At 37.8% G+C, this 15639-nt stretch overlaps 1 protein-coding gene across 3 annotated transcripts in view; it reads right to left on the bottom strand.

Moving 5' to 3' along the window:
* The window catches only part of A1CF (APOBEC1 complementation factor), a 49834-nt gene extending 34447 nt beyond the window's left edge, over positions 1-15387 (bottom strand). For 2 of the 3 annotated variants that reach the window (XM_074959006.1, XM_074959008.1), the window contains exons 1-2: positions 15320-15387; positions 3164-3307 (exon numbers count right to left, since the gene is read on the bottom strand). In XM_074959006.1, the coding sequence (XP_074815107.1) occupies positions 3164-3262 (99 nt within the window). In that variant the 5' untranslated portion in view covers positions 3263-3307; positions 15320-15387. Of the gene's footprint in view, positions 1-3163; positions 3308-9520; positions 9609-15319 lie in introns of those variants that run through there. The other variant, XM_074959007.1, reaches the window with a different exon arrangement.
* Positions 15388-15639: the final 252 nt, after the last annotated feature.

The raw sequence follows: 15639 nt of genomic DNA, 5'->3' as shown, positions 1-15639 counted from the left end.
CCTGCCATAGGCTAAAATGTTGCCTGCCTAGCATCAATCTCCTTTTACAGAGTCAAAGTTTATAATTTACTAGTGTTTTATGAGCTTCAGAAAGCAACCAGGTGTCATAATCCAGCTCCACTGAAGTCAATAAAAAAAATCTCCCATCAACTTCAAGAAGAACAAGATCAGCTCCTGTGTGCATTCTACAGTGGTTAATGACAGTTTCCTGATGTACTTGAGAGAAGACCAGTTTGTACTGTAGACTAGAGAGTTTCTCTGAGGGTCACAAACAACATATGTTAGAGTATTGGAGAGATGAGTGTCTTGACTTAAGTTATTTTGGTCAACATTTTTTCAAATGTTTGAGTTGGCTTAAAAAGTCAATGTCCAATGGCTTTTCTAAACCCGATGTGACAGGTGCACTGAGGAGTTAGTTTTGGTTCTAGCCTAGTAACACATTCAACAAAAGTACAAGTTTTCAACAATCCGCCTACTGCTCAGAAACATTTTATTAATTATTATATTTATACTGGATTTTTGTAGTTAATGGTGAGCTTCTTACTATACAGAACAAAGAGATGAGCTTACCTGTCTGCTCTTGGAAGAATTATGTTTCCAGGAGGTATTGGAAAGAGGAGAGGGTGGGACATTTACTTAAGTTACAGCAGTATCCACACAATGAGTTACTGCATGACAAGCTGGTCCACTGTAGAGTCACACCCTGGCTTGCTGTATAGACAAGCCCTAATTCTCTAGTTATTTGCCCTCTGAAGTCATTCCAACCCTAAACTATTTAATAAACAGGGAAACTGTTTCAAGCTCCTTACACAGTAAGAGAGCACAGCAAAGTGAAACTGATTAGGATCTTGAAGGGAAACTAATTAGGAATATAAGTGATAAGGGACCAAGAAGTCTCTTCCAGCCTATTGTCTATGGATTATCACTTGAACAGATGTAGTAGTAAATTATCCATTTTCATTCGTACTGAAAACATTTTCATCATAATGGGAGAGTCATAACAGTACTTTCAGGAGTGAATTCCTGCAGTATCAAATTTAAAACATTGAAGCTGGCAATGTTAAACACCATTTCCCTGAAGGTGTAATTCTGCTGAGTGATGCATGAACTTCTATTGATTCATTTTGTATAGCTAAGGTGCGATAAATCTGTTCAGTTTTGTCACATTCTTAATTGTGATTACTATGTAATGCATGCCTATGGATCCTGCAGGATCCATTCAAGAGAGGCTAAGTAAAAGGAATTAAAAAAAAACCCTGACCCAAAGTAGATTCAGATGAGAAAGGTTTGAGACGATTTACCATGCCACTGCAAAACAAAGGACTGGAAAAACAAAACCTTTTATTTTAATTAGGTCATTGTGTTAATGTATTTGTAAGTGAATGGGATGACTCAGCAGAGGAAAAAAAGCCCTATTTCAGTCAGCAAGGTCTTCACCTCACGGGTTGAAAGAAGGAAAAAGTACTCCAACCCAATTCTCAGCTCTCCACAGATTTGGTGGAAGGAGGAAGAACTGTTTTCTTAAATCCTCTTCCCTTTTTGCAGGTGAGTGAGTGGGCAATGAGGAGAGTGAGGGTGGGATAAGGGGCAAGCTAAGAGAGCAGACACTTGGGTACTGTGGTGATGAGTTTGATATAAAACACCAGAGAATGTGAGGAAAGGAATGGGTTGAAAGGAGAAATAGGATAAACTCTGAAAATGGCAGGGAGGGACAAAGAACCTGGGAAGCAAAGAGAAATAGAAAGGTGTCAGAGGAAGAAGAGATAAAGTAACTGAAAATGGAGGTAAATCAAATATTGAAAAATACAGATGAAGGTAAGAAAGAGAAAAGAAGACTGGGATAAAGAAACTAATGCAGAATATAAATACAGCAGACTTATGTTATTTTTATCTCACTTTGTGTAAAGTATAGTAGATAACAATGTTAAAATGCAACAATCCCAAATGCTTGCTTACCTATAATGTGTGCACACAGCTTTATATGCTATATAAACACACTGTTTTTTGCTATTTTAATTGTCTGCCCTGTAGTTTTGGTAGCTCCAAGTTCCTTTTAGTCCAAAACTGCCTCTTTGGGCTACTGTGCTGCTTCCCATACTTCTGTCCCTAAACAACTGACAGGATCTGAGCCTTAGTAAACTCCATAAAACTCACTCTTATTACCATTTGCAATTATAGTCCCTTAGACTTTACCAGATTATTTCATAGTATTGCCTAATTTTCTATTGCATTTGAAAATGAAATATGTTGAGGCCACGTTTGTTTTGAGGATGAGTCCAAAATTCAGTAAACAGATGGATAATTTGACTTTTGAAGGGCTCCCCTGCCTGCTACAAATTTAGTAAAAATAAACAAAGGTGGCTCCCATTTTGAGACCTTCTCAAACAGACTTTAAACAAACCTCTGATTATTAAGGCTGATAAATAATCTCTCTCCTATGTCAGATATATTAAATACTTAATCTTTAGAGACTAAAAATGGTCCCAGGATGTCAAATTCAGCCCTGGGCCTAAACACTTTTAAAGTACAAAGGGTATCTAATTCAGGCCTGGTCTACACTTAAATGTGAGGTTGACATAGCTACAGGGCTCAGGGGTTGTGAAAAATCTACACTTCCGAGCACTGTGCCGACCTAACCCCTGGTGTAAAAGCAACTAGGCTGATGGAAGCATTCTTCTGTTGAACTCACTACCATTGCTTAGGAAAGGGTATTCCTATGATGATGGAATAACCTCTTCAATTGCTGTAGGCTACAGGGTCAAGCCAGTAAAGCTACGACACCTCAGCTCCGCCACTGTAGTCCCCACAGCGTGGACTTTGGGTTTGCTTTGGTATATTATAAAGATAAAGTGCAGCTGTGATGTTCAGATTGCAATCCAAAACTTCCCTGAAATGCAGAGACATTCAGCTCTAGGTTTTTGGTTAGCTTATCATGACTGGTTACAGTGTAACAAAAAAATCAATGGAAGAATTCAGTCCTACTTATTAAAATAAAGCATCTTTCAGACATACACAACAGAGAGAAGGGAAGAGAACCAACAAAGAAGGAAAGTTTCCTTGTTAAATATTTACCACTCAAGCCCTTGACACAACTACTTAATTAAAGCTAAAATTAGATACTATGCAAAAAATAGCACTCAAGCATGCGACCACATGTTCTTACCTGGATCAAACTATATCCTGTGCGGTGAATTAATGCACGGAGAGCAGCTTCTTTCTGTGTGCCGGTCAAACCATCCCCTGATTTTTGATTTGATTCCATTGTGAGTGATTATCAGCAAAAAATCAGGTTAATTAGGGGTGCTCACTGCAATCAAATTTAAGATAAATTAAGTAAATTAATTTTTCTGGGAGGAGAAAGTCCATTTTACTGAGGATATTTACATGACTCATTCTCCCTAAATAAGTAAGTTGAGATAACTTTGTCAGAAAAACAAAAGGACAAAAAGGAAAGTGACCTCCCCCTTTACTTTATGCAGAGTAGGGACATGATACAACATGTTGATCCTGCATTCGCTTAGATTTATGTATGTGAATAATCCCATTGAACTAAATGACACGAAATCACATAATTAAAGTTGAGCAGAGTAGGGACATGACACATCATGTTGATCCTGCAATCACTTAGATTTATGTATGTGAATAATCCCATTGAACTAAATGACACGAAATCACATAATTAAAGTTGAGCATTTGTTGACACATTTGTAGGATCAGGGTCCTTGTGACAACTTTGGAAAACAAAGTATCTAAGTACATATACGCAGAACCAAAGTCCAAAAAGACAACTAAACAGCATTGTTTATTGCAACGCTAATACAGCACATGGAGTGTAAAATATCCCAACCCTGCACACATAAAATAATTTCTAGTATTACTTTCAATCTACCAGATAAACGCTAAAATGTCACACAGTAGCTTCCTTTTGTATAACACATCACCTGTTTACTCCTTAATATTTTTTTAAGGCAGGGCTGAAATCATTGCTTTAACCCCACTATTCAGGAAAGCAAGGGGTAGGGTGAATAAATGACGAATTTTAGTCTTTAAAAAACTGTGTATGGTATTTTGGGGGCCCCATTGCTCCAACTCTTGCTCTTTCTTAGAAGCCCTGTATTCTGCTGCAAGTTGCTGCTGTCATCAGCATACCGTATAATAGAAACACCAGAAAGAGCAGCAGAGACCAACCAGCCTGCTGTTGCTTTAAAGTGAGTAAATTTGTCTGATAGGAAGCACCAGAATGAGTGAAACTGGGTAACCTGTGTAAGTGTGTTAGAATGAGAAATTGGGGCACCTGAGAGAGTGAGTGAGTGCAGTGACTACCCCTGAGTGGCCATATGAGTGATGAGCATAGGGGGTAGGGAGGGAACAGAATGAAAGAATATGGAGGAAGGGAAAGAAAAGGAGAAATCAGGCTGGGGAAAGACAGGCATTAAAAAAGGGAGAAGAAAAGAATACTGCCTGCCATAGAAAGAAGGAAGAAAACAAAAAGCAAAGACCACCTTGTCAATTTATTTTAGTTAAGAATATGTAATCTCAAAACATTGTAAAAGGCACAATTGTATGACAGCTAGAAATATGCCATTTTTAGAGGGCCCCATAAAATTCTACTGTGCTTCCCCTCAGCACACCAGAATTGTTTGTGTACGAAGCATTTCATTATACGCATGTCTTATGCACCAAATTAGCCCAGCGGGAGGGGGGTAGAGAAAAAGGAAGTCTTTTTGTAGGGCTAAAAACAAATAACGTAGAATAAATTGTGTTATATACGTAAAAATAAACCTTTATCCATTAATTTCTCTCTAATGCCAAAATTATTTGATTTGCACTTGCTCTAGTGTGTATTGTTTTGGGGTTCATTGAGAAGGACCACATTTTTGAACCAGGAAATGACTAGCATGCTGCTAGGCTACTTGTTGGTGACTGGGACTACAGCAGACCTCAGAGAGAGCAGCAGGGGAGAATTAAAAATTCAGTAATGCTAGGACTGAATTAGTGCCTTGGTGCTTTGCCATTGCAGTTGTCCCAGTCACTGTGCAATGGCATGTGTTCTCTCTAGTTTGTTACCCTAAAAATACGAGCCTTATGTGTCACACTTTACAGTGAAGGACTATGAAGTATTGTATTTCTTCTAAGCTAGTTCTCAATTTTTTTTTAAAGCCACTTGAGATGTAAATGGTTATAGCTGACATCTCTTCCTTGAGCTGCTGCTTGATAAATATCTATACGTGGATACAACCTGCAATATAAGGGTCCCACCATTACAGGATGAGAGCCTGGAGATGCAAAGACAAGTGAATGTGCTTGATCTGAAATCAAGGGGATAGCTCTTAGTGCAAAAAGTCAAATGCATGCATGTGACCTTACATACCAATTTAGGCCTCAATCCTGTAACTTGACCTTTGCCTAGCAGCATGCTAGCCATTTTCTTAGGGTGTGTCCTTCAGTGAGAAACTTAATGTCATGCAAAATGTAGTCACTATGGCTATGTATATAGCTATTTGACTAAAAGTAATCTTTTTTTATTCCAAAAGTGGTATTTCTCTTCACTCACTCTTTAGTTTGACCATTTTGTATTTATAATTTTTGCTCCCCCTTTTTCCTGCCATGTTGAGTTGATCTGTAAAGATTTTAGGATGGGCTTTAATTTTAATGTGTTTAAAATTGTCCTTGTGATTTAAAGTGGAACCAGTGATAGCTGCCTCAGAATGTTGTTACATTAATGAGCTGTTTTCAGTTTTACTTAACTCTCTAACTGTGAAGCTAAAGGAAATTACATAATGTACAGTGACTGTATCACTCTGAGGTGTCTCTTCTTAAGTTTATTGGCCAAATTGTGCTATCAAATGCATGTGTGACATTCCTATTGCAATAATTGAATGAAAGGCAGATTTTGGCCTAGAGGATTTTTGAGTAGAAATTGGGCCACATAATTGTACTGAACTGAGGTCTAAAGAACTCATGATCAGCTTTTGTTATGTGTTCATTGTATAGGTAAATGGACTCCTCTTCTTTAAGGTGTTGATAAAAGGCATAAAAACTACCTGGCTCCAAAATCTTCACTGACATTCAGTACAGTTAGCTTTATTTTCAGATCTTATTGTTTTGTAGCTCTTGGTCTGTTGTTAGATTTATTTACAGTTTTCATTATCTACAATACAACTTAATGATGATAGTCCCTGTAACGTTGTACACTTGAACTATTTATCACATAGGGTTGGGCCACTTGGGATATCTATTCTGATTCCCTGCATTTTTGTCTTTCGCTCCTTGTAATGTATTAATTACCGCTCATGTACACTGGGTGGGTGATGGACTAGACAATATAATAGGTCTTTTCCACCTCTAATTACAGAGCGAATGTCTTTTTTAAATCAGCTAAAGCCTAATTACTGCTTGTTTTATAGGCACATATTATTGTTACAGAAGCTGGTATATGTTTATTGCTTTGATTTTTTAAAAATAGTTATCTGAATTGCAATTAACTTGCTATGAAATATTTTTGTGAAAACTACAAGGAAATGTGTAATTTCAAAGCTGAGGCCCAAAGGCTACTCATTAGTTGCCAATATGACCCATGCATGACCTGACTTCACAACTTTATTATACTGCTCTAAGCCCTGATCCTGTTTCTACTGAAGTCAATGGCAAAACCATCATAGAACTCATCAGAAATGTTACTTCTATGGACATCTCCACAGCACATATGAAATATAATTTGTAATGCAAGAACTCCAGCTTTCAAAGCCTCTTTAAATTCCTGTCCTTACTTACCAATATGTGGTTCAGACCTGTCACAAGAATAGAAGTTTTTTGATTGATAAAGATGAAAAGGAGAAATAAATGAGATGCTCTGACGATTTTGTTCTAAAAATGAAGAACCTAACTGTTGTGTATAATATTCTCTTGTTTCAAAAGTCAACAGCTAATCAATGACCACTTAAAGGAATACAATTTAAAAAAATCAGATACTGCTATTGAGTACTCCTGTCACTTCCTGTGGTTTTACTATTGCATTTTGTTTTCACAAGGCAACAAGTGGTATTGTTAGAAAACACCCACACACCTATGAGCTGCTAAAGGCCTCATGTCCTGAAACTCTGAGGACCTTCAACTCCTGTTGAAAATATGCACCACCTTACGGGACTGGTCCTTGCCAATGATATACTGGGATATCCTATATATATTCTGTACATTAAAAGTTATTTTATAGTTACTAACTATTCAGGGAAATAGTAGAACTTATCTAGGCATTACCATAACAATCTCTGACCCACCTCCCCCCCAAGTCAGGGATCTTCCCATAACTACATTTCAGATGTGGTTTGGAGATGGGAATCATAACTCCCTTTTGCTCTCAACCAGCTCTTAAACTCTTAATCACTTCTGATACGCTTGGTCTGACTTCAGCTCATGTCTGAGGTGCCTCATGAGTGACTGGTTTCAACTTCGTTTGGGTTGAATTCCATTTATGGTAAATAAACAGATTTTACTAGCATAGCACAGAAAACAAAGCTGCAAAACAAACTCTAATGTTAGCTAAAAGACTTTAAGTCAGATTTCACTAACTAGCGACAATGTTTGATTTTCAAAGTATCGAAAAATGTACCTGAGCCCTAGTCATGCCTGAAATCAGATGGCCTTGCATCAGCTGCTGGTCAGAAGTTATGTCCAGGCTACACAAATAATTTCTCAAAGGCAATGCTGGCAATGGAAATAATACTCACATTACAGTTCTTTCCCAGTCCAACCAAGCTAATTTTGATCTTGTTGGTATTCATACACAACTAATTGAGCCATCAAATCATGGATTTCTATGATGCAGGTGTCATAACAGCTAATGTCCCGCTCAAAATCTGGAGGCAGGTACCATTAGATAACACTTAGTCCTGCCATGCATGCAGGGGACTGGACTAGATGACCTCTCGAGGTCCCTTTCCAGTCCTATAATTCTATGATTAGTATAACAGCAATGCCCTAAACCCAAATTTTTCCATTAAGGAATATATAAAAACTGAAGAGGAACAGAGATGAAACCACATGGCCCAAGAAGAATTCCACAGTCGAAGACTATGGGGTATGACCAAAATCAATTGAGCAACATTCCCATCCATATCCAACTGTGATCACACAGCAAAACCCCATTAGCTGTAATATCAAATGCTATTGATACATCTCCCAGGATCAGGCCTCTACTGTCCACTGCGGTAAATAGCTCAGTATATTTGCCCTAAACTATTGTAAAGGCTGTCATATAAATCAAGTGATATCTAAGGAAGGATTTTTTAAAATTTGTGTAGGGGAATCAGCAAGTGGCAAAGAGGTTATATAGTAGATTCTTTCCTACTCTCAATCCCTGCTGACCGGGTAAAGGATATGGCTAGGGATTTCTTATGCCCAGATGATTCTAATCGGACATTTGTCCTCTTGAGACCATTAGCAAGCAGACGGTGTAACGAAGGCTACCGTGGCGCACAAACTGCACTATGTGCTCCTCTGCTACGGGTCAGTATCTGAGTCATATTTTTTTATGCTGTGTATCATAGCCTACATTAGGAAATATGACAGGTTTCAGAGTAGCAGCCGTGTTAGTCTGTATCTGCAAAAAGAAAAGGAGGACTTGAGGAACCTTAGAGACTAAGAAATAAATTTGTTAGTCTCTAGGGTGCCACAAGTCCTCCTTTTCTTATTAGGAAATATATTTATCTAGATGGAAAGATCACAGGTCAAACCCCATTTGCCTTACTAGCATTGGTAGACCTACTGGAATCTGTGAGTGAGGCAAGCTGAATTATTGCATTCTAATGAGTCACTTGCACAAGTGTGTTTCCATAGCAGCTGAATTTTTCAGGTTGTTACTTTCGTGCTGTCTCTGTCCTCTGCAATGACCTAGATAGAGAACTACTGTAACAGCCTTTTTTTCAGTTAATATGGTATGAAGTAGCCCCAGTTCCTGATCTGTACATTTCTGAAACCCCATGTAGGTTCCCATGAATGAATTCACATTTGCCCACTTGAATGCTGCGGAGGTCTGTATTAGCTTTTTGCTCAGGCATGAATTTAATAATACATTGAATCCAAGTTTATCCAAAATGCTATAAGTACTTTACTGTATGAACTCTCTTCACCATTTTCTCATAACTGCAAAATGGTTAACATGATGATTTCATGTAGGAGTCATGGTAGATAACCAACTAAACGTGCGCTTTCAGTGCAATGCTCTGAAAAGAAGCTGACAACTTGGAAAGGTTTTGGAAAAGAGCTACGAGAATGATTTGAGGTCTGGAAAATTTGTCTTACAGTGGAGGACTTAAGAAATTCTATTTGGCTTTTCAAAGAAAGAGTGAAGAGATGACTTCTTCGTGGTCTAGATGCACCAATATACTGATTTCTGACAGGAGAGCACTATTTTAGCAAAGGTGTAACAGGATCCAGTGGCTGGAAGTTGAAAATATGTCTAGCCTTATTTAAAGTGTTACATTTTTAACACTGAGGCCAATTAACCATTGGAACAACTTACCAAGGGATGCAGTTGATTACGCATCACTTGAAGTCTTTATATCAAGATTAGATGTGATTTGTACAAAAATGTGCTATCGCTCAAGCACAAAATATGGCAGAAATTTCTGGGTGAAATTCTTTGAGCTGTGTTAGAAAGGAGGTCCGATTAATCATCATCATAATCCCTTAAAATGTACAGCGCTATGCAATTCTCACTTTTGTTTAACCGTTTATTAGTATCTGATAAACATGCTTTCCTTCTTTGCACCCTGCTAAATAGTTACTATATTTATTGTTGTAAGACATGATACACGTGACATGATCAGTTTTCAAAACTTCTAGGAATCTCTCAGCTGGAAGTACTTGTTTCTTACCTATAAAAGATGATACATTTTTCATGACATTTGCTTCTTGGTTGTGATCTTTTGTGCTATACTCTGAGAACATTAATGTATATCTTATCAATTTAAAAATTATATTTACAATTAAAATTGTAAAGTAACTGATCTCAAAGATACCCAATACTGAAATTTACTATTTCTCCTAAGGTAGCAAAAGCAACCCAGCTGGTGTTGTAACTTGCTTTTTGGTGACTATAGCAGCGGAAAGTAAATGATTTACTAAAGTCCAGTCATTTCAGCCTCTCTTTGGAAACATTTGTCTGGTGGGAAGACCTTACTCTGACTGTATGTTACCTGGTAAAAAAATGCACAGAGTATGGATTTATGACTGTTTGGTATTGTCCTGCAGAGATTACTGTGTGTTTTGGTGACTTACGCAGTGCACGGGCATTATGCTGGCAGTCTGCAGAGCAATGAATTTCAGACTGTTCTTAAAATGTAATGGATATGTATTTATACTGATCTGATATGTTGAAGACTATTGGAGAATTTATAATAGGTACATACTGTAACATATAACCACCATCCAACACACTCAGTCCTGCTTCAGATTTGAGAGGTATGTGCAATGCTGGCAGCAGCTTTTGCACTGTGGTATACTAGCAAGAAATAAATGGCTTTCATTATATGTGAAATCACGATTACCCTTATTTTTATTGATTTTATTCTTTTAAATCCTTGGATTGGATCAATTTGTTTAGACCACAGTATGTCAGTAGCCTGTTCATGAACTCCAGTGAAAAACCTACTTTCAGCAAGCTGTTTGAACTAACAGGTGAGGTACTTTCAGGATAACACAAGGTATTAATCACTGGAATCTGGTGTTGACTATTTTTAATTTATTTTCTAAAGGAGCCTGTGGGGAAATCCTTGCCTATCATGTTCCAAAAACATTTCCTAAAAGTCTTTCTGAGGGGTAAGCAGAATAATGATCTCTGAACTTAACACACAGCGTAACATTTTCACTGACAGCCATGAAAATCCTTCAAAAATGGATGGCAAACAAAGTAGGACGTAGGTACCTCTGAGTTATGCCGTTGCCCTCTTAAACTCTGATTGTTCCAGAGATTTGGTTTGTTGCTGCTGTTAAGATTTTTTAAAAAAAATAGTGTCTTTCAATAGGTAGAAACTATCCATCTGTGTGCTGATAGTGGATTAACTTTTAACCAATTAAATTCACATACACTTTTTTGAAAATTGATTTGTAATTCAGTTTTGTAATGTACAAGAAAACATTACTTGACTGCTGAATGAAGGGTTAAAAATTCAGAAAGTAGAAGCGACTAAGAGGAGCAGCAGACGGTCAATTCATTGTACAGCTTTTTCACCTTTGAAGTTACTGGTTCAAAGCCCCATAGTAGCAAGTTCTTTAGCATCTGAAGATTGTTTTGTGACTTACGCTACACAAAATCTGGGCCCTTTCACAATTATTACAATTATTTAGAAGGAAATGGAGGGGAGGAGGGAAGGGAAACCTTGGCATGTCTGGACCAGATTTTCATTTGCAATATCTTCATGGATGCTTCTGTTTTTTAGTAGACTAATACCAGCTTTTGAACAGTGCAAAAGACCATAGGAGTCCACTCATACACAAGGGAGTATTCATCCTAGGATTGCCAGTTTTGGTTGGACATATTCCTGGAGGTTTCATCACATGATTTAATCTTTAAGTAAAGATTAATCTTTTATTCCTGGAACCTGCTGGACAATCCTGGAGGGTTGGCAACCCTAATTCATCCCTTCCGACCTATATTCTGCTTTGTGCTTCTACAAGCTGCTATGTGAAGGGTGAATCATCCTCCCCTAAACCTTGCTCTAGCTCTTGCTATTTCATGTATATTGGGGACATTTTCCAAGCCATAACTCCCACTAAATGCGTTTATAAATTAAATAAAAACATGTTCCCACAAGCATTTGGACCTACAATGACCCAGGATTAGTATCTGGTGCTACAACAATGCAATATTATCATATTCTACACTACTAGGAATACAGCCTTACCGCTCTAGCCTGCCTGCTGGCCCACTCTTACTGAGTATACCTTGAGTAACATGACACCAGCAAGGAGAATTGCTGTCATAGAAGTTGAGGGGATAATTATTACTTTCTCTGTTGTTTCTTGCTGAAGCCAATAATCAGTTAAGAAATGGACATTGCAACAGGGGAAAACCAATTTCAGTACTCATCATTAAAAAGCTGTTAATGACTGCGTTTAAATCAATGGGTATGTTTATAAATACATCTTAATGAGCAGTGATCACTCAAGTAGTTAAATTTGTGACATCACACTGTCGAAAATATACTGCCAAGTTATCACTGGCTGAGAACCAGGAATATCGGATTGATTCCACCCCTTACACCCATTTGGCAAGTGCTCTAATATTTTTTCTTTTCTAAATGATTTTCTTTCACCTTTCTATGTTAAAATACTTTGAAAAGAAAATGTGAACATAGGCATAATAAATCCCCAACATAAGAAAAATCCAAGTTTATTACAGTATTATTTTGCTTATGTCATTTTACTCTAGTCGTCTATAGTATCTGTGTATGAACTATGAATCTTTCATCTACTGTGTTTTCCTGAGGCAATAAGCATTCAGGAACACTTGCTCCTTGAGTATAATTTCTGTGTGTGATGATGGTTTGGGGAAGCTCTGCTGAACATTATGCTTCATTTTAAAGTGAGAGAATAGGTGTGGTAATATAAAATATGAGAGCTATTTGTCAGATTAAGTGTGACAATGAGGTTCTGATCACTCATGGTCTTCAGAGGTATCTTCTTATTAGACTGGGATTGTTCACACCCCCCCCCCCGCCCCGAATTCTAATATGAATAGTTGTGTTCTGCCTACTAAAATCCCCTTGCAACTTCAATTGGTGCAGTACTCTCTACTTCCTTTCCTAAAACGTTGCGTAGCTCTTTTTACTACAGAAATAAGTGCAGTTTGTTATGTGAAGTGATGAATCTTGAGAGTGAGAGAGGCAGCGTTTGTAAAATACTTTGTGATCTTTCAGGATGAAAGGCACTACATAAATGTTGCTATTTCAAAAATCAAATGAGCTTGAGCCAAGTCCTGAGAGGAGCTGAACATATGCAAGTCAGTGGGAGTAGCTGCTGCAGTGGCAGAACCAACAGGGGGGCAAAGGAGATGGTCTCCCTTCCCCCACCCTGAGCCCTTTAGGTATATGCATGGTACTTTTTCAAACACATTTTTTCAATTATTCAGCCTACCTCCTCCCCTCCCCCAACTCCTCTTAGTTACAAAACCTGGCTCCACTACTGTGCAACTGCTCAGCATCAATCAATTAGTTTGTCATGTGGCTGTTCTCTGTGGCACTGAACAGGGAGAAGGGATAAATTCACAATATTGAATGTGCTTTGGATAGAGAGGTTCTCAGTGCCCAAATTATGTACTTATGACACTTCAATATGCATTGTACAAAGATCAGTCTACCATAAAGCAGCTGATACCGTGAAATAATTTCTTACTCAGATGGAAATTTCCATTTCCAATATACTACTCTTTGCATTCAGGTCTTTCATGTTAGCAGTGCTCTTTAGAGAAACCTAGTTACTGTTTCCATGAATAAGATAACAAAATGGTGTTTATCCTGTGTAGATCAATATAGTGTCTTGTTTGAACATATTGAGTCATTCAAAGACACATCTAATGAAGGCCATTTTGCTGTCATACTCACAGCAGTACCACTGCTTGTGAAGAGTAGCGTTCTTTGAAAACAGCTACTGAATTCACTAACTAAAAATGCATATTTACTTGAGAAACCATTCAGTTCTTAACTGGAATTTTAAGGATACCTTTCATCCCCTTTTAAGTCCTCAACTAAGATTCTTAATTAACGAAGTATTCTTTCTTAAACTATTTTTTCCAATTAATCCAAAGAGAAGAAATGTTTTGCTTTCCCCCAGGCTTTTACCCCAGAAACACTTAGGGTATTAAGCACTTTGGTTGGTTGTGTTTGCAGAATTGGGTCCTGTATTAGCAGTACAACCACAGAGCTCAGTTTTGACACCCTTACATATAGTATCTATCTTCACGTGGTCATAATGAAAATTATTACTACTCAGTGTCAATAGGGGTAGCAAAATGAGAACTCTGAAAGCTAACCTACATTTAGGCTATTCAAAAGAGCCACAGATGTGATGGGTAGTGATTACAGTCCACAGGTTCTTTACAAGATTAATATTAATATAAACTAAAAGCTTGTGCACACTCCATTTACATATCTTATTTACTCTTGAAAAATGGCTTATGCATATAGTTTAAAAAGATCTTAGACCACATAATTAAATATTTGTTCATTACCAATTGTTTGGGGCTTTTGAACGTGACAGAAACAATCAACACAACTCTATTACAGAAAACCATAAACATGCCAAAAAACTCCCTCTAAAGATGACGTTTGTTACTGAAACTACTCCCCCTTTTATTTTAAACATAAAAAAAATCTAAGACTTTTGATTCGTTTAATAAAGAAGTCAACCTCACACCCACATGTGTGATCTTTGAAGCCTTATATATATATCTTGCGGGAGTGGGGAAGGAGAAACTATTTGAGAAGCTTAATATATTAAACATTATACTTTTTTTCCCCTGTTTTGATGAAGTTGTGTATATGAACTCAGGTATTTTGGAGCAGTGATTGCCTACAAAATGGAGAATAACATTTTATAAAAGGATGAAGAAATATTGTAAAAATAGATCTTGGGAAATATACCCAGCTTGTTGGTGAAATGATCCAATATCCTGATGATTAGCAATGGAAAGTTGTGATTTAACAACTCAAAAGTGAATTATCTTGGGTAAAATCCCCCTTCTCTTTCCTTCACCTTTTCATTATCCATAAAAAAATGATGGCAACATTGGGCAGGTGGAGTTCTTTGAATGCCCCACTTGCTTTCTGAGGCTTGCAAAAGCTTTTGGCGGGGGGGGGGGGGGCGGGGGGCACTAGCTAAAGAGCCTGGGGCATAAAGACTGTAAGCTGATGTGAAATCTGATCAAGAGCAAGAAGTGCCGTCTCTAGCTGTTGTCACTACTATGCCTGCTTCAGCACTTTTCTGTCTGACACAACAATGAGCAATCTAGCACAGCCTGTGATGTTCAGTGGTGGTAAGCTTTCCAGAGTGCTCACCTCCTCATTGTTTCTGAGTTAGAGAAATTAACGCAAGAAATAAGCAGAACACATGAAAAGTGTGAATGCGGGTCCTTCCTATATTCTCTAACATGTGCATTAAAATTTTCCAGTGGCTCCTTTGTAGAAAGCAAGCAAGCTGTAATTAAAACACTCCTTACAAATCCTAGTAAAGCAGATAGCGATGAAAGCTGCTTTTAGCTAGATAACAATATTCCCTCTTTTTAGAGACTTAAGATGGAAAAACCAAACAACATGGACTGTACCTGAGCAATTTCAGAGATCACCACCCGGAAAAGTTCGCCTTGATTATGGGGAATTTGCGACGTGTCACTCTGGTTATTCTCTAATCATCATATCAAACTCCAAAGGTTCAGCAGCCTCAGCTTGGTTTACAGTCCCTGCAGGTTAAACTTTAACTCACCCTATCTCTCAGTTCCCTGCAGCCCTTTGACCAGCTAATTGGGTCACTGCAGCTCAGACAATATCTACATGAACTGCATTTGTTTACAAAATTCAAAAGACTAAGTCAGAATTTCACTTGAATAGAAGTATATAAACTGGGAATGCAATACCATTTTGAAAT

Source organism: Natator depressus, chromosome 7 (genome assembly GCF_965152275.1).
Source record: "Natator depressus isolate rNatDep1 chromosome 7, rNatDep2.hap1, whole genome shotgun sequence".
In the NCBI taxonomy this organism is placed as follows: domain Eukaryota; kingdom Metazoa; phylum Chordata; order Testudines; family Cheloniidae; genus Natator; species Natator depressus.
The sequence above is the reverse complement of the archived record's forward strand: the minus strand, read 5'-3'. Positions and strand labels throughout refer to the sequence as shown.